This window comes from Dipodomys merriami, unplaced genomic scaffold (assembly GCF_024711535.1).
Source record: "Dipodomys merriami isolate MVZ:Mamm:240054 unplaced genomic scaffold, mDipMer1.0.p SCAF_5, whole genome shotgun sequence".
Lineage (NCBI taxonomy): Eukaryota > Metazoa > Chordata > Mammalia > Rodentia > Heteromyidae > Dipodomys > Dipodomys merriami.
In genome coordinates, this window is record NW_027206068.1 from 24948175 (window position 1) to 24966357 (window position 18183).

At 39.3% G+C, this 18183-nt stretch overlaps 2 protein-coding genes across 6 annotated transcripts; one reads left to right on the forward strand and one right to left on the reverse strand.

Moving 5' to 3' along the window:
• Positions 1 to 372: 372 nt before the first annotated feature.
• Dnajb9 (DnaJ heat shock protein family (Hsp40) member B9) lies at positions 373 to 14040 on the reverse strand. Of its 4 annotated transcripts, none has more exons than XM_069996193.1 (3): positions 13901 to 14040; positions 2815 to 3041; positions 373 to 1878 (listed from the first exon to the last, which is right to left on the reverse strand). In XM_069996193.1, exons 2-3 carry the CDS (start codon positions 3029 to 3031, stop codon positions 1430 to 1432), a joined length of 666 nt encoding a protein of 221 aa, XP_069852294.1. In that variant the 5' UTR covers positions 3032 to 3041; positions 13901 to 14040; the 3' UTR covers positions 373 to 1429. The 4 variants fall into 4 exon arrangements, with proteins under 4 accessions (XP_069852294.1, XP_069852295.1, XP_069852293.1 ...); XM_069996194.1 differs by lacking the exon at positions 13901 to 14040 and adding an exon at positions 4940 to 5151; XM_069996192.1 differs by lacking the exon at positions 13901 to 14040 and adding an exon at positions 4804 to 4887.
• On the forward strand, positions 4899 to 13465 carry Thap5 (THAP domain containing 5). Of its 2 annotated transcripts, none has more exons than XM_069996190.1 (3): positions 4899 to 5280; positions 9647 to 9839; positions 10521 to 13465. In XM_069996190.1, exons 1-3 carry the CDS (start codon positions 5201 to 5203, stop codon positions 11412 to 11414), a joined length of 1167 nt encoding a protein of 388 aa, XP_069852291.1. In that variant the 5' UTR covers positions 4899 to 5200; the 3' UTR covers positions 11415 to 13465. The 2 variants fall into 2 exon arrangements, with proteins under 2 accessions (XP_069852291.1, XP_069852292.1); XM_069996191.1 differs by lacking the exon at positions 4899 to 5280 and adding an exon at positions 5290 to 5713.
• Positions 14041 to 18183: the final 4143 nt, after the last annotated feature.

Consider the following 18183-nt stretch of genomic DNA (forward strand, 5'->3'; position numbering starts at 1 on the left):
CAAGGGAACTTTTCTGCCCAGGCTGGCTTCGAACTGTGAGTAGCTAGGATTACAGGCGAGGCTATCAGCACCCAGCTAATCTTTTTCTTAACCAGGCCTAAATAGTAAAGAACTGGTGACAGAACACTACCAATTCTGCCAACTAGTTGGTGGGAAACATACTAAAACTACTTATAAAATCACTATGCTACCAAGGGTAAGAATGAAAATAATGGTAAAAAGAAAAAAAAATGACATATCAGAGTTTTCAGGTCAGACAAATGACTTCATAGGGACTATGACCTATGATCAACACATGGCCCATTAGTTATGTCCTCTATGCCTCTAGAATTTCATTATGAAATGTTTAACAATAAATGACAACAGAGAGTATCAGGTTGTAAATATTATATTTCTCTCACTCACACACAATGTTGTATGAGACATTACTAGTTTTAATGTGCATCCAAAGGATTAATACTCATATGGAGTATAATGTGGAAAAGTGCCAAACTAAAGAAATAAGTCTATCTAAAAACCAAAATACACACGTCTTAGGATTTTAAAATATTGCACATAATAAGGTTGCACAGAAATTACTGGCTGGTTTTACAAAAGAATGAGGTATTAGATGAAGATAAGTGCAATCTCTAGACCAAGGTAAGTGCAAAGAGGAAGAACTATGTACACACAAAAAAAGACCACATAAATTTGTATGGAGACCTATAGGGTTAAAAGAAAGGTGGGGGAAATGTGTAAGTAGTTATAATTTCAATCTTAAAAAAACCATTATTCAGGGCCTACACACACTAACAATCTCTTGGCAATATTTCACAAATTTTCAACTTTTTCTGCTTCACTGACTATAAGCAATATACTTCCTTTACCCCAATTCTTCTATAGAAAAGGCATGATTTGGTTGCAAAAATAAAACCATCCTTTCCTAAAGCTTTTAGTGGTAATTAACCAACATACTGATCTCCTTTGCTGAATGACTCAATTATACAATCTCATATACATTTAGCAACTGAATTAACAGATGCCACAAAGCATGTAATTTCGTATTAGCAAATGTTTCACTGTAAAAAAATCACCTAAATTTACACAATTCATTTCTTTTAAAGTTTAATCTTTAAATGTGTATCACCCAAATTCAATCTTTCTTTTTGATACTAAAACTTGCTACTTTTAGGAACTCAAAGGTAGGTAAAGAAAAATGACTTGGCAGAATTCTTTTTATAAAAAAATTCCTAATAAGGAAAATTAATATTACATTTTGTCTACTGAATGTTGAATGTTAGAATAACTTAAATATATGTAATAGCTATATCAAATTGCTTAAAGCGAAATCATGCACTTGTCAAAGCAATTCACAGAAAACTTTTTTCATCAAAGATATTGAGGAAAAGTCAACAAGATGGTTTTAGTGACAACAGAAAAAAAGGGCCCACTATTGTCCAGAACAGTCAGTATATGTAGTAACCATGTTTCCTCTTCTTTGAGTGACAGTTCTGCAGTGCTTACTAGATCCATGAAATCGATTTTCAGTCTGTACTGTGTGCTGATTGGTGTTGTCAAAACCACTAAAAGAAAACATTTTTTCCATATCTTCAAACATGTCATCAAACAATCCACCTCCAAAAGAAAACTCCTGGAAATGGTGCCTTTGTCTACTGGAACCATCCTGGCGTGTCTGGAAGTGATTTTCAAAATGCTTCTTAGACCGAGAATTTTGGTTTTGACCAAAAAAGTTAAAGTCTTTAAATAAGTCATCAAAATTGAAGTTAAATGACTGCTCAAAAGGACTTCCACTTCTTTGTCCTTTACCATTAGTAAAAGCACTGTGTCCAAGTGTATCATACTCTTTTCGCCTACTAGCATCTGAAAGAGTTTCATATGCTGAAAAAGATAATAACATTTTAGTAAGTCAAGAAAAAAAATTCAAAATTACATATATTTAAACCTCTCCAAATACATTAATTTCAACTTACATCACAAGTTAAAAGCACATTACAAACATAATTAAGTTAAAAATAGAAGTTATACAAGGCAAGAACTTTGCCTTATTCACTGCTAGCTTGTCGACAGCACAGACATAACTCTAGTATATACCAAGTAATTATTAAATAAATGTTACTATCACAGCATGTGGACAACCATTAGAGCTATTAATATTACTTGCTGAAAACCATATTTGTGTTAAAGAATTAGTGATCAAGAAATAAAATTTAAAAAAAAACATTAAAAATTATTTTTGGGCTGGGATGTAGCTCAGTGGCAAAGCTCTTGCCTAGCAAGTGCAATTTCCTGGGTTGGGTCCCCAGTACCAAATAATAAAAGACAAAAAAAATACAGTTAAAAAAAAAAAAGAATGAGTGATCAAATATGAAGTTAGTAGGAATTTAGATTTTCCATTTCCTTACTAATTGAAGTACCTTAATTTCTAACTCCCTAAGTCAGTTACAACCTCCCATCATTAATTATTGAATGTTTCCAAAGTATATTTTGTTTTAGAACAGGTATGAAGCCAAACATTTTTAAATGTAGAATAAGAACTTTGGGTACTCAAATACTTTTTCCTAAGAAACAACAGTGATTTCATAAATAAAAGAATGAAACAATACATTTTCATCTACTAATAAAATTATCAATTAAAATTCATCTAGTCTTTCGCTAAAAAACATTTTGCTATAAGAATGGCAGAATCTCACCATATTTAAATGTAAATCCCATTCATCCTGCCATCTGCATATATCTTCAAAAACAAACAGATTTCTTGGCATCATGCTACTTATTAGTTATACCCTTGAGACCTCAGGAAAGTCACTTACTTACCTTCTGCAATCTCTCTGAATTTTGCTTCAGCATCAGGGCTCTTATTTTTGTCAGGGTGGTACTTCATGGCCAATTTGTGAAAGGCCTTCTTGATTTGGCGTTCTGATGCAGATTTTGGCACTCCTAAGATATCATAGTAGCTTTTTGAGGCCAGAATTAATTCTGTTATCATTAAAATACAAATTGCAAAGATGAAAACTGACTGGGGTGTAGCCATTTCTAATGTCCTACAAAAAGAAAGAAGAAAAATTATCTAGAGAACTAATTTTAGGGCATTTTTCTTTTAGAAGAAAGTCAACAATTTAATGCAGTATTCAAAAGATCATATATACAGTATTTTATACACACATTCTATTGCATTTTAAGTGTTAAGTGTTTGTGAATTAAGATTCTCTACTTTTAGTCTTTGGCTCACCTAATGAAATTAAGGACCTGAATGAATGCTGGTCTGAGAAAATACCTACTAATCTAGACATAACATTATCTTGGTAGTTAACTTTTTAATTTTTTTCTCTGACATTTAGAGACATTATTCAAATATGAATTTTTTTTGACACAGCGTTTCCCTTAGCCTTGAATTCCTCTTCCTGCGGGGCTTACAAATCTCTACCATTACACTAAGCCTCAGAATATGAATTCCTATAAGGAAAACTGAGATTCCCCCAAACTACTATTGGCATTTTTTACTTTTCTTTCAAACTAGACTTGCATGTAAATAAACTACAATATCTAGTAAAAATCAGTTATCAAAAAAATTCTGTGTTTGGAAAGACTATTAGAGGAATGGTGGTGGCCAGGAGGGAGTTTCTCAGTTCAATTCTATTTGCTCTTTTCGGGAGAAAAGGTATATGGATAAATTCTACTTAAAAATACAATAGAATTTAAGATTTCTCCTAAGGCTGCCAAGCGAACAAGTTATTCTCAAAACTTCTCAGTAGTTACAAAAGTTCTCTTACCCTGAAAATCTTTAGTAAGTTTTGACATGGGACTTTTGGTAACATGTATCTTCTGACTTGATATCCATAATAAAGTGCCCCGGTTTTTTGAATACTAAACCACAGGAGAGCTTGGTCACCCGTGATGACATAACAAGGCTGATGAAAAAGCACTATGGCTTATGGAAACTGCCTGCCTTCCTCTCCTGTGGCCTTTTCGCAGCATTACTAATTAGCAGGTGGATTACTTTTTTTTTTTTTTCCCAGAGTTACTCATAGTCACGAGTACAACCTCCTGTGAAAGGAGGTTCAAGGATCAAGTACAACCTCCAACTTGTCCTACGGACGCCCCATCGCCCGCGGCTGCTCCCTACTCGAAGGGCGGGTCTGAACTGACTGGCACCTTACTGGTTTCTTAAACGTTACTCCACGGATTCAAGCTGAACGTGTGTTAAGTTTTAATGAGCAAACTTTTCCACTAACCAGATTTCTCAGGTCAAAACAGCAAAGAGAAGGAAGAAAAGCACAAGCTGCTCCTCCGTCGCCTTTCCCGGCGGCCTGGGTGGGCCTTAGCCACCCCCCCCCCCCCAGCAGCCGGCTGCGCTGGACCACCCAGGCCTCTCGCAAAGGCACAGGCCCTGCGTCCCCCCGACTCCTACCGGCAGGGTTCCCCGAGACCCGAAACCCGGCCCTCGGCGAAGCTGACAGTTCAGAACGCCCGTGACACAGCCCAACGCACAAAATGCACCATTGTGGTCCGGCCATCTCCCGACAGTCCCTTCGTCCGAACCTCGCAGCCCGAAGCGGCTGGAGAGGCCGAGGCCGAGGCAACCGGCCACCAGCGCGCGGACGCCGAGAACCGCACTGGGCGGCCGACCGGTCCGCGCCACCCCGGACTCGCTCCTCCCCCGACCGCGGCTCCGCGCCCCCCAAGCCGAGGCCCGGGAGGAGCACACGCGCGGCTTCTGCGCTCAGGCGGGCGGCCCGGCCACCCTCCCCAGCCTCCGCGTCCTCCCTGGGCCGACGCACGCCTCACGGTCACCGGCACACCGACCTCTCGCTCCCGGGGCCGAGGATACCACCGCCTCCCCTCTCAGCCCGCTCCCTACTGGCGGGTGTCCCCGGCTGGCGCCTCCACCACGGGAGAGGACCTACACGAAACGCTTCCCCATTGGCTCCCGCCTCCCCACCTGACTCTGGCGCCCAAAGCGCACGTGGAAAACTGTTGTTGCCGCTCGGCCTGCGCGTCACTTCCTGCTACACCCCCGCAAAGGGCGGTTCCTATACTAACGGGGGCGGAAGTGAATGAAAGGTTCCGGCACCCATCTCCGGAACTGTTTCTGGCGCAGGCGCAGTGGCGCGGGCGGCCTGGTCTTGCGGCTCCGCCTAAGCTAGGAGGGCTGGTCTGCGCCCTTTGCCAACTGGGGTCACCCCAGGACCTTACTCAAGTGATGCCCCGCTATTGCGCTGCGATATGCTGTAAGAATCGCAGGGGACGGAACAATAAAGGCCGGAAGTTGAGCTTTTACCCGTAAGTCAGCTCGTAGGCCGTGGCGTCAGCGTCACCCTTGTAAGCCCCGGGCCTGTGTTCTGTGGAGCCGGGGCCCAGGTACCGCCTAACTGCTCTGAGTGAGACCTCAACTTCCCGCGCAGAGCGGGCGCGGAGGCTGAATGTAGTATAACCTTGGGCATGCCGTTGAAGTGTTGGTAAGACAGAAAGGTTGTGCATGGTCCACGATCGTGGTTCTGGGATCCTCGATCGCACCTCGCGGAAGCTCTCATTGAACTGCACTAACCACGCCTTAAGGTGCACCGAACCTGCTGTGAGGAAGTGCGAAGTTGCACAGAATTTAATCCCCCACCCCCCCCCCCCCCCGTGAGAAAACAGAAACCAAAGCTTGATTAGTAACCTTGAAAAGTTGGTGTCATACCCAGGATTTTAACATGTTTCCTGCGTGGCGCAGGTAAATATATTCTGGGTGACTAAAACTACGAGATACTTCCATCGAACTATACGAATACTAGTTTGCATTCAGAAAGACAGGGAAGCAATGCTGTGTCATTTGGGAGCTGTGGTTCCAAATCTAGGTTCCATTCTTTTGCAACTGAATGATCACGCTTCATATCTTCCATTTGTAAAGTAGAAATAATAGAATGTTATTAAATACAAGAATAATATTTATGAGAAGTCTGAAAATCAGCTTACTTATGTATTCCATTTCCTTTGTTTTTCCTTTGTTGTTGGTCTTGGGACTTGAACTCCGCCTGCGATCTCCCCCTGAGCTTCTCCCTCCCCCCCCCCCCTCCCCTCCAAGGCTAGTGCTCTACCACTTTGAGCCACAGCGCCACTAACGGCTTTCTGGTGGTCCTAAGATGTCTGCTTCCTGAATAGCTAGGATTACAGGAGTGAGCCACCAGCTCCAGGCCCTTTTTTTTTCTTTTTTCCTTTTACCTTTTTTTTTTTTTTTAAATATCCTAGATTTAGATTTAAATTTGGTACCTAAAGCTTTTGCTCATTGTCTTGTGCTCTACCGACTGAGCCATGCTTCCACCCCTCCCCCATTTCCTTTTTTTGGGGGGTCCGGTCGTGGGGCCTGAACTCGGCCTGGGTGCTGTCCCTCAGCTCTTCAGCTCAAGGCTAGCGCTCTACCACTTGAGCCACAACGCCAGTTCCAGCTTTTTTTCTTTTTGCTTATGGGGTGCTGAGGAATCAAACCCAGGGCCTCAGGCATGCAAGGCAAGCGCTCTACCACTGAGCCACCTTCCCAGCCTCCCCCCCCCCCATTTCCTTTTTATAACGTATTTAACAAAAATTGTTTCAGCTAGAGCTACCTAGTTCTCTATTTTTGTGGGGGGGGGGGTTCCTTAATTTTTTCACGTTATTTAGTAAATCTTTGAGTTTAATCATGAAGTTGCTATTTACTAATGGCTGGGTGCTTCCCTTTATCTCAAGTAATGGGGAAAAAACAACAGATAAATCTAAGTAATTTATATAATTTTTGCATGATTAGCTTCCTTGAATCCATTTTACAAAATAACAGACAAGATATTTTGGGGAGGAATAAATCTAAGCCATGGTCACTTGAAAGGCAAACACTAGGATATTAATGGCTCTAGCTCTGAGAAGGTTTGTAGCAAAGTACCATTTTCCTATTTGGCCTTGGATTTGAGGAGACATAATCCAGAACCAAACCCCAAAATTGAATTTCTGTGTTCCACAATGGTATTATAAAAAAATTTTCCTCAAGATGTAAATTTAAAGTGAGTTTATGGGTTTTTTAAATGCATGTGTAATATACAAAATAAAAATTGATTTTATTCTCTAAATAGGACCAAACTTGAAGAATCATATTTGCTCATGTTAACATTATTTTAAGATGTAATATAAATTTATAGCCTACAGTGCTCAGTTTATACTGTGGGCTTATACCTGTAATCAGACATTGGGAAGCTGAAGCAGGAGGACTGTAAGATTGAGACCAGCCTGGGCTGTAGTAAGCTCCATCTTTAAAAAAAAGGAACTTCTAGGCTAGGAAGGTGGCTCAGTAGTAGAGTGCTTGCTTTGCATGCATGAAGTCCTGGGTTCGATTCCTCAGCACCACAGAAAAAGTTGGAAATGGCATTGTGGCTCAAGTGGTAGAGTGCTAACCTTGAGCTGAAGAGCTTAGGGACAGCACCCAAGCCCAGAGTTCAGGTCCCACAGCCGACATACAGACACACACACACACAAAAAGGAACATCTGTTTTTTGCCGGGCGCTGGTGGCTCACGCCTGTAATCCTAGCTACTACTCAGGAGGCTGAGATCTGAGGATCGCGGTTCAAAGCCAGCCCAGGCAGGAGAGACCGTGAGACTCCTATCTCCAATAAACCATCAGAAAACCAGAAGTGGCGCTGTAGCTCAAGTGGTAGAGCGCTCGCCTTGAGCTGAAGAGCTGAGGGACAACGCCCAGGCCCAGAGTTCAAGCCCCACGACCGATAAAAAAAAAAAAAAAAAGGAACATCTGTTAATATGTTATGCATTTGAAGGAACTGCATACAACAGTGAGACGAAATCATCAAACAAATTGAATAGACGATAAACGGTGTTGTTTAGGAGACTCTAGGAGATTTCTTTTGGGGGGGGGGGTCCAGTTGTGGGGCCTGAACTCTGGGCCTGGGCACTGTCCCTCAGCTCAAGGCTAGGGCTCTACCACTTGAGCCACAGCGCCACTTCTGGCTTTTTTCTTTTTGCTTATGTGGTGCTGAGGAATCGAACCCAGGGCCTCAGGCATGCAAGGCAAGCACTCTACCACTGAGCCACCTTCCCAGCCCCATCTAGGAGATTTCTTAAAGCTTATTGGTTGAAAAAAGCAATGAAGTTCAGTTAGTTACCAATAAAGATACTCATAAAGAAGGTGCAGGGGCTGGGAAGGTGGCTCAGTGGTAGAATGCTTGCCTTGCATGCATGAGGCCCTGGATTCGATTCCTCAGCACCACATAAGCAAAAAGAAAAAAAGCCAGAAGTGGCGCTGTGGCTCAAGTGGTAGAGTGCTAGCCTTGAGCTGAAGAGCTGAAGGACAGCGCCCAGGCCCAGAGTTCAGGCCCCACGACCGGACCCAAAAAAAAAAAAAAAAAAAGGTGCAGATAAGAGGTAGACCACAAGTGCAAGTCCCTTAGTTTGATGATGGAGAGAATGTATAATCAAAGTATATTTTTTGAAGGTTTGGTAACTTAAGGTGTCAGTGTTAAAAATTATTTCCTAAAATATACATATATCTTTTCTCCTAGAATCTTATAAACTTGTCTAAATTTGGAGACTTTTCTATAAACTGTAAAATACACAAAGCATAAACCCAATTGGGATGGGAAAGAATATATAATATCTATACTTTATGTGAAAAATCACATTACTATGAAAACGGAATTATATAATGTATGTTTTACATAGAGTATCATTAGGTTAAATATCAGTTATTTAATGTGAGTCTAGTCTTGATGTTTTCCTCTTCTTTTTTTTTTCTTTTTGGTCAGTTGTGGGGCTTGAACTCAAGGCTTGGGCTCTGTCCCTGAGCTCTTCAGCACAAGGTTAGCGCTCTACCACTTGAGCCACAGCGCCACTTCCAGTTTTCTGGTGGTTAATTGGAGATTAGAATCTCACAGACTTTCCTGGCCCAGCTGCTTTAAACTGGGACCTCAGATCTCAGCCTCCTGAGTAGCTAGGAGTACAGGCATGAGCCACTGGCTCCTCTTGTTTTTTAGACAGTCTTACTGTGTAGCACAGGATGACCCTCCCAACACTTAATCCTCTGCCTCAACCTACCTAGTTGCCAGGATTACTGGTGTGTGGTACCATTTTTTTGCATCAGAATTCCTATTTTAGAACTTAAAGTTTAGAGTTTCTAGGCTGTTACAGAAGTCTAGAAGCAGACTAAATTACATATAGGTATAAATGAAGCAGATGCTAGTAAAAATATATTAATAGTTTTCTTCAGCTAACCATATTAATAGTAGTTTTATTCAGCTGATTTGTGTGAATGAGTATCTACTTATTTTTAAAATGCTAATATAAATTGAAGCAAGAATAAGGGGAATTTGAAGCCACCTGGGCTATATATGAAACACATTTGGGTGGAAATTTGTAGAGAATTTATAACACAATGGGCTGATTTTAGGCAAATTACCTATCCATAGAAAACTGACTAGATTCTTTGAAGTAATGTATTTTCCTTAAAGGATCTCTGAATTATGTTTTCCAATCTATTCTCAGACCAAAGCTTTGGCTTCGTAGTCATTGTCATAAAGGTGTATTCATTTAGTAGAGATGATGGCCTTGCTTTTGCAGCATGGGGCAAATAGGTTATGTGGATATATTGTAAGACAAAGTTTTTGTCTTTTTTTTTTCTTTTTTTAATTTCAGGTTTCCTCTTCATGACAAAGAAAGACTTGAAAAGTGGTTAAAGAATATGAAACGGGAGTCTTGGGTTCCCAGTAAATACCAGTTCCTGTGTAGTGACCATTTTACTCCTGACTCTCTTGACATCAGATGGGGTATCCGTTATTTAAAACAAACTGCAATTCCAACAATATTTTCTTTGCCTGAAGACTATCAGGTATTGGAATAGTGGAGAGGCGGGTAATGCAGAACAGGGTGGCAAATCCAAATTGACAGGTTATCAGGTGGAAAGAGTAAGAGGTAAAGATTACTGTTAGGAAAACAAATACTTGAGAATATTTTCTCCTTTTACTAAAAGTATGATGAATTTAAAAATTAAAGTGGAACCGTTTGAGAGCAGCAAAAAACGCTACGTTTTTGAAATTTTTTTAATTAATGGTTACGCTTTTCTTACTGGTCATTTAAATAACCTGAAATTATCATATGTCAACTCTAGGGTTTTGCTTGTTTTTTGTTAGTTGTGGCACTTGAACTCAGGACTACAGCACTGTCTGTGAGTTTTTCTGCTCAGGGCTGGCACTCTACCACTTGAGCCACAGCTCTGTTCTGGCTTTTTGTGATTCATTGGAGCTAAGAGTCTCATGAAAACATTTCTGCCTGGGCTCGCTTCAAACCACAATCCTCAGATCTCAGCCTCCTGAGTAGCTAGGATTATAGGAATGAGCCATCAGTGCTTCAACTGGAGTTAAAAAAAATACTTTAAGATATATTTAAGTTGTTACATACTTAGACCAGTTTAAATAAGTTTGCCAGACCAGTATACTGCTCAAACTTAGTACTAGTAAGAGAGTAAGTCTACAAGTATGCCCTTTTTAGAATTTGAAATATTATTTTCTAGGGAAAAGAATCTTGTAAAAAAAAATCTCAGAAGAAAAAATTGGGAGATGAGAAAGAAATGTGTCTAAAAGCCAAGCCCGAAGAATCATTTGCATCAAATGAAGCAAAGAAAAATACAGTTAAAATAGATATACTCCCTGAACATACAGACTTACTTGATTTGCCTGCCATACTGAAGCCACCAGCACCTAAAATAGCAAGTATGCAAACTAACATATTAACTCTTAATCTAGTTAAACAAGATGCTGAAAAGACAAATTCTGTCTTGGAAACATTGATTAACCAAGATTTAGGTGTAAGTGATTTTCACACATCTTATGAGAATCTAAATTCTACAACTATTACTTTAACAACTTCAAATTCAGAAGGTATTCACCACCAATCTTTGGAAACCCAAGAAATGCTTGAAATAACTACCAGTCATCTTGCTAATCCTAATTCAATTGAAATTAAGTCAGTACAGGAAAATGAATTCTTAATCAGCACTGTTGAAGATTTAAGCACAAATAAAGAATCTGTTATTGCCATTTTTGTACCCACAAAAAATTTTAAATCTTCAGTTAATTCATCTGTTCTAGCACAAAATGAAACCGTAGGATTGGAAGACATAAACATTGAAGACTCCTCATATAAGAATATAGACCATAGTATAGACATTTTACAAACGGAACACTCTTACTGCAGACAAGACATAAATAAGGAACATCTTTGGCAAAAAGTCTCTAAGCTTCATTCAAAGATAACTCTTCTTGAGCTACAAGAGCAACAGACTCTAGGAAGATGGAAGTCTTTGGAAGCTCTTATAAGCCAGCTAAAACAGGAAAACTGGCTATCTGAAGAAAACATCAACATTATAGAAAATCACTTCACCACATATGAAGTTACTATGATATAGAGTAAAGTTTTAAGCTGTATTAGCTTTTTCTAGCTAAACCAAATTATGCATAAAGTGATCTTTCTCCTACAGATAGTGTTTGTCTTAATGAAGCTATGAAAGTTGCATTCTGTTTCTGTAATGCCTATAGTAAGAGAAACAGGAGAGTTCCAAATTACAGTAAATTTACAGTGAGTAAAAACAATAAGTTTAGTTATAAAGTGAGAGAACAAAGAGAAAGCCCCAAATAGATCCCAGTTCCACCACTAGCATATGAATTAGGCAAACTACTGTTAAGATTGCACCTCTAGGATTGTTAATGAAGACCAGTCGTACAGTAGTTGCTTAGCTTTGTGCAGAGTTGTGGGTAGACATTAAGCTTCATTCCCTTATTTGTAATTTGTAAAATAAGGGCACTTAGTAGACCACGTTAGTCTGTTTGTGTATAGTTCCTTCTCTTCCTATTAAGATACCTTTATTAAAACATTTTCTATAAGAATATATAGAAGATGGTTAGAATTTGATATTAACTATTGGAATATCCTCAATATGCTTTTATTATTTAATCATTTTTCTAGTTACATATCTATAATGTAAAGAAAAATACTATTATAATTTTATTGCTGTTGAACTCAGCTCTGAGGAGAGTACTTTTGAGAAAATAAATATTTCAATACTTCCTATAGAGTTGGCCATTAAAATATAGGCATTTAAGTTTCTCAGCATCCTGTATTTATAAAGTAATATTTGTACCAATTTTAAATATATGTATGTCTATTAGAAATCATAGATGTGTATATTTCCTAATAGGTATGCTGCTTTTTTTTTTTTTGGTCGATCATGGGGCTTGAACTCTGGGCCTGGGCACTGTCCCTCAGCTCTTCAGCTCAAGGCTAGCGCTCTACCACCTGGCACCACTTCCCATTTTCTGATGGTTAATTGGAGATAAGAGTCTCACAGACTTTCCTGCCCAGGCTGGATTTGAACCCCAATCCTCAGATCTTAGCCTCCTGAGTAGCTAGGATTACAGGCATGAGCCACTGGCACCTGCTATGCATAATAGTGTTGTACTTATTATTATACATTCCTTCTTCTGCATACTTTACAAAAATTTATAAGGAAGAAACTATAAGTGATGATGACCTTTAGGAAGATACCTTTAGGTTTCCATCTTATGGAAGATGTATTGCTATAAATAGAAATACTATTTATATCCATACTGAATTTAAGAAAAATAAGCATAAAAGCAAACTTTGTACTAACAATAGAAATTGGAAAAATACATATATATATATATTGAAATTTTTCAGTGTAATTGAATTGCCTATGGTGTTGAGCCAAGTTTTAACAGTCTCTTCAGTACTTTCACCTCTCTCACATGCTGTCTCATGCACTCTCTCTCCCTCTTTCTTTCTCTCTCATTTGCCGGCCCTCAGCTTGAACTTGGAGCCTGGGCTCTGTCCCTGAGCCTCTCTGTGCTCAAGGCTAACAGTGTACCAGTTGAGCCACAGTGCCACTTGCAGCTTTTTCTGTTTATGTGGTACTGAGGAATCGATCCCAGGGCTTCATGCATGCTAGGCAAGTACTCTACTATTAAGCCACATTCCCAGCCCTCTTTTTTTTTAAGAATACAGTAAAATAAACATTTTGGGGGACTTGGAGAATAGGGGGTGCTCAATAAAAGTTGATCCAGAATCACAAATAATTGTTTTATAATTGCATTTTTAACCATGTTTAACTTAGTTTTTTTCTGGATAATGAAGTTAATTGATATTGAACTGTGTGCCAACCTAATAATAAATAGAAGTATTTTAATTAGGTAACCATGGAAGCATGCTTAATATTAAATATCCCACCTGTATGAAATTTAAAATAAGTACTATTTGTTTGAAGTCATAAATTTTATAGAAATTATGTAACTAGCTCTATTCTTTTAGATTTAATAAATTATAGGTATTTAAGATACTTGTCTAAAGGAGTGGCATTGATCGAGGTGCATTGTATTCATAAGCTACTTTGTTAAATTACAACTACTTAAAGATAATAAAAGATATATATGTATACATATATAAGATACTTTCTTGTGTTTAGCTATAATCAATTAGGGATATTGTCAGTCTAACATAATTAACCTCTAAAGTATATTTGCAGCTTTTGGCCTTCTTTTGTTATTTGAATTATTATTGAATTATTATTATTGATAAATCTTTCATATATTATTATAGTCCTCCATGTTCATATCATCCTAGATCTTCCTGTTCGCGCCACCTTCCACTTAGTTTTCTACCTTAGAAATCTCAAATTCTCTAATACCTACAAAATAAAGCTAAACTTACCATGATACCCATGATATCTGTAATTATTTTTATCCTCTGTTCTCTTTACCCACACTATATTCTTTAGTATTTCCCAAACATGCCAGACAGATGTCTGTCCCTTATGTCTGTCTGCTTATTTTATTCCCTAAATTTAGTCTATAAAAATTATATTTCAATGAAATGTTATACCTGTTTTCCAGTCAAAATTGTTTCCCTTCTGTTCATACATGCTTTGGTTTTTGTTCTTTTCTTTTTTGTTGGTTGGTTTTAGGATTGAGATTGCACTGTATGTAGCTCTGATACTCTCAAACTCAAGATCCTCTTGCTTTAGCCTCCTGAGTGCTGAGAGGTAATATACCACCATGCTGGCTTGGGCTTTGTTTTACATCATAATGATATAAATCATAATGATAATAGTAACTACCTCTCTCTTGATACTGTAAGGGTTTTGAGAAGATATTTCCTATGTTTATCCTCATTTGTACCATGGACTTGCTTTTCCCTATCAGTAAGTAGAGTCTCCTTGAATCTGGGTGGGTTCTGTGACTGATTTGACCAGTAAAGTATAGTAAAACTGACACACAGTTCCAGAATTGGCCTTTAACTGGTTTTACATCTTCCATATTTTCTTTGGAACACTTACTCTTAGAAGGCCAGATACCATGTAAGGTCATTCTGGGAAAACCTATGCCACATGGAGAGTGCTCTGAAGAATGAGACTATCATACATGAATGAAGAAACCATGTTGGAAACTGATTCTTAAGCACCAGTTGCTCCAGAGGAGACAAAATGCAACAGAACACTTCTCAGATGCCTTAAGGCCAAAATAAAATGCTCATTTATTTATTTTTTTGTTGGTCATGAGGCTTGAACTCTGGGCTTGGGAGCTGTCCCTCAGCTCTTCAGCTCAAGGTGAGCGCTCTACCGCTTGAACCACAGCGCCACTTCTGGTTTTCTAGTGGTTTATTGGAGATCAGAGTCTCATGGACTTTCCTGCCCAGGCTGGCTCAGAACAATGATCCTCAGATCTCAGCCTCCTGAGTAGCTAGGATTACAGGCATAAGCCACCAGTGTCTGGCAAAAATGCTCATTTTAATCTGAGTTTTGAAAGAGATAGATACACAACAATAAATTATGAAACATGAGCCAGGCGCCGGTGGCTCACAGCTGTAATCCTAGCTACTCAGGAGGCTGAGACCTGAGGATCACAGTTCTAAGCCAGCCTTGGGAAGGAAAGTCCGTGAGACTCATCTCCAATAAACTACTAGAAAACTGGAAGTGGCACTGTGGCTCAAGCGGTGGAGCGCTCACCTTGAGCTGAAGAGCTGAGGGACAGCACCCAGGCCCAGAGTTCAAGCCCCATGACTGACCAAAAAAAAAAAAAAAATGAAACAAACACCTTTCTATATTCATGTCCATTCCTACTCTTGCCATTGTCTATCATCATTCTCTGTACAACTTTCAAAAGCATTGCTTGTCCTTCTATTGTCATATGCTTAAATTCTATTCCTGGTTAAACTCATTTTTTTTTCTTTTTTTTTTTTTTTACAATCTCATAAATACAAACTTCAAATGGGATCTGCAGTGTTTCAGGGGTTTTCTGTTTGTTTGTTTTGCCAGTCTTGGGGCTTGAACTTAGGTCCTGAGCACTGTACCTGAGCCTCTTGCTCAAGGCTAGCACTCTACCATTTGAGCCATAGTGCCACTTCAGACTTTTTCTGTTTATGTAGTACTGAGGAATCAAACCCAGGGCTTCATGCATGCGAGGCAAGTACTCTACCACTAATCCACCTCACCGGCCCTAGCTGCAGTGTTGCTTGCTATAGCACATTCATGTCTCCATGCTCAAATTTTCCTGTAAACTCCCTTCTTCTGCCCCTGCCTTTTCTTACAAGCTAAGAATTTTGTCACTTGCTTCAAAATCTTATCACATGCTTTATTGAGAAAACTCACATTCCTGACTTTGGACTGAATCGTAGTCTCCTCTACTTAGTACTATTTTGAAGCACCAATTCTCAGTTTGACTGTATTTGGAGATAGGCTTCAAGGAAGTAATTAGGCCTTAAAGGAAGTAATTAGATGATGCCATATAGGTGGATACCTTATAAGTAGGATTAGTGTATTCATGAGAAGAGAATCCAGAGAGCTCCTTGCCCTCTTCACTGCAAGTCAAGTACCTGATCAAGCTGGCACCCTGACCTTGGACTTTCAGCCCCTAGAACAGTGAAAAAATAACTTGTTGTTTAAATCACTCAGTTTATGGCATTTACTTTGTTAGCTTAAAACAGATAAGAGACTTTATCCAAAACAATGACCTATATACAAAGCTGAGTAGATTTAATGTATTAAGTATCCAAACAATATTAGAAAAAAATCTTTTAAGTGGCAAAAGGTTTAATAACCATATATTTAAAAATTTTAAATGAACAAAATAGTATGTGCATGTTTCATGTATACTTAAAAACATTGATTTCAGGATGATTGAATCTGGGGAGACAAAAAAGGAGTTATTGTAGATTTTGTTACACTTTTTGAAAAACTAAATGAGCTAAATAATATTAATACTTAATAAATATACTTTATTAAGCTAGGATGTTTAAAAGTTAAATGTTAATTTAAATGATTACCCTTTTTATGAAATTAACTAAAGATCACCTATGCTTAGACTTCATTCTCATGATTTTGAATAACAGTATCTCTGTTTTAAGAATACTTGAAGAGGGGCTCGGAAGGTGGCTCAGTGGTAGAGTGCTTGCCTTGCATGCATGAGGCCCTGGGTTTGATTCCTCAGCACCACATAAGCAAAAAGAAAAAAAGCCAGAAGTGGTGCTGTGGTTCCAAGAGGTAGAGTGCTAGCCTTGAGCTGAAGAGCTGAGTCAGTTCAGGCCCCACGACCAACCAAAAAAAAAAAAAGTACTTGAAGAGGAGTAGATAGAGATTACATAGTGAAATAGTTGATATGAAACTAGTGAGCTGGGCGCTGGTAGCTCACGCCTGTAATCCTAGCTACTCAGGAGGCTGAGATCTGAGGATCACAGTTCAAAGCCAGCCTGGGCAGGAAACTCCATGAGACTCTTATCTCCAATAAACCACTAGAAAACCAGAAGTGGCGCTGTGGTTCAAGCGGTAGAGTGCTCACCTTGAGCTGAAGAGCGCAGGGACAGCGCCCAAGCCCCAGAATTCAAGCCCCACTACCGACAAAAAAAAACAAAACAGTGAATCTGCATGTTACCTTAGGCATTATAAGACTAACTTCATCATTAACCTCCCACCCCCACACCAAGATGTCCACAACCTGATTTCCAGGATCCGTGATAGGTAAGGTATGCTACAGGTGTAATTAAGGTTACAGACCTTGAGACAAGATCAACCTGGATTATCTGGTGGATCCAGTCTAACTACTTGAGTACTTAAAAGGAAGAGAACCTCTTTTTGGATGAAGTCAGTGAGATGCAAGACAATGACTCAACCCACCTTATTAGCTTTGAAGCATGACTACAGGATCATGGTAGAGTCTAAAAGCTGGACACATTCTGTTTATAGCAAGCAAGAAAATGATGATGTCAGTTGTACCCTATACCCACCCCAGAGTCTCATAGACTTTCTGTACATGCTGGTTTTGATCTCAGCCTCCTGAGTAACTGGGATTACAGGTGTAAACCACTGGCTCCCTGCTCACCACGTCTTTTTATTAGATATATGGGGAAAGTGCCAGACCTAATGTAGAACTCCTGCAGTTTGGGCCTGGGGTCCAAAACCTTAAGTTTTATTACCATTATAATTGCTTGGGTACCATTAACTATAGTCATATAAGTTATTTAATTGATAAATGTGTGTGTTCTGACTGCTTCACTAGCTGACTGGTCTGTAAGCCCCCTATTCCCTGAGATACAACATTAAATTGGATCCAGGGGCCTCTAAGTTTAAGTCAAAGAATCTCTATTTTTAAATCAAAAGCTTGAAATGATGAAGCTCTCTGTGTATCATGCCAAAGCTGAGACAGGCTAAAAGCTTATGCCAAATTATGAATGTAAAGTGAAAATGAGGGGATGGTGAGGTGGGGCAGGGAATTAAAGTGCTACTTCAGTGAACACACAAATGGCAAGAAAATTAAACAGCCATATTGCTGATAGGGATCTAGTGGTCTACATCCAACCAGCCACAGTATTTCCTTAGCCAAAAAGTACAAGATGAAGCAACAAGTGTCGATGTAGAAGCTAGAGCTGTAATTAAGATAATGGATGGAGGTGACTGAAGTAATACCATCTAAGAATCGTAATGTATTCAAGACTTACTCTCTTACGCGTTATTGAAGCTGGTGTCTTGAAGTTGAAATAGCTACCCAGTTGCCATTTTGAAAATGAAGATAGCTTTTAGACTCTTCCTCCCAAACTCCATGAGTTCCACATGTAAGATCCAACCATATGGCCCTATATGTGCCAAATAAAGATGTAGTAAAGGACAGAGAAAG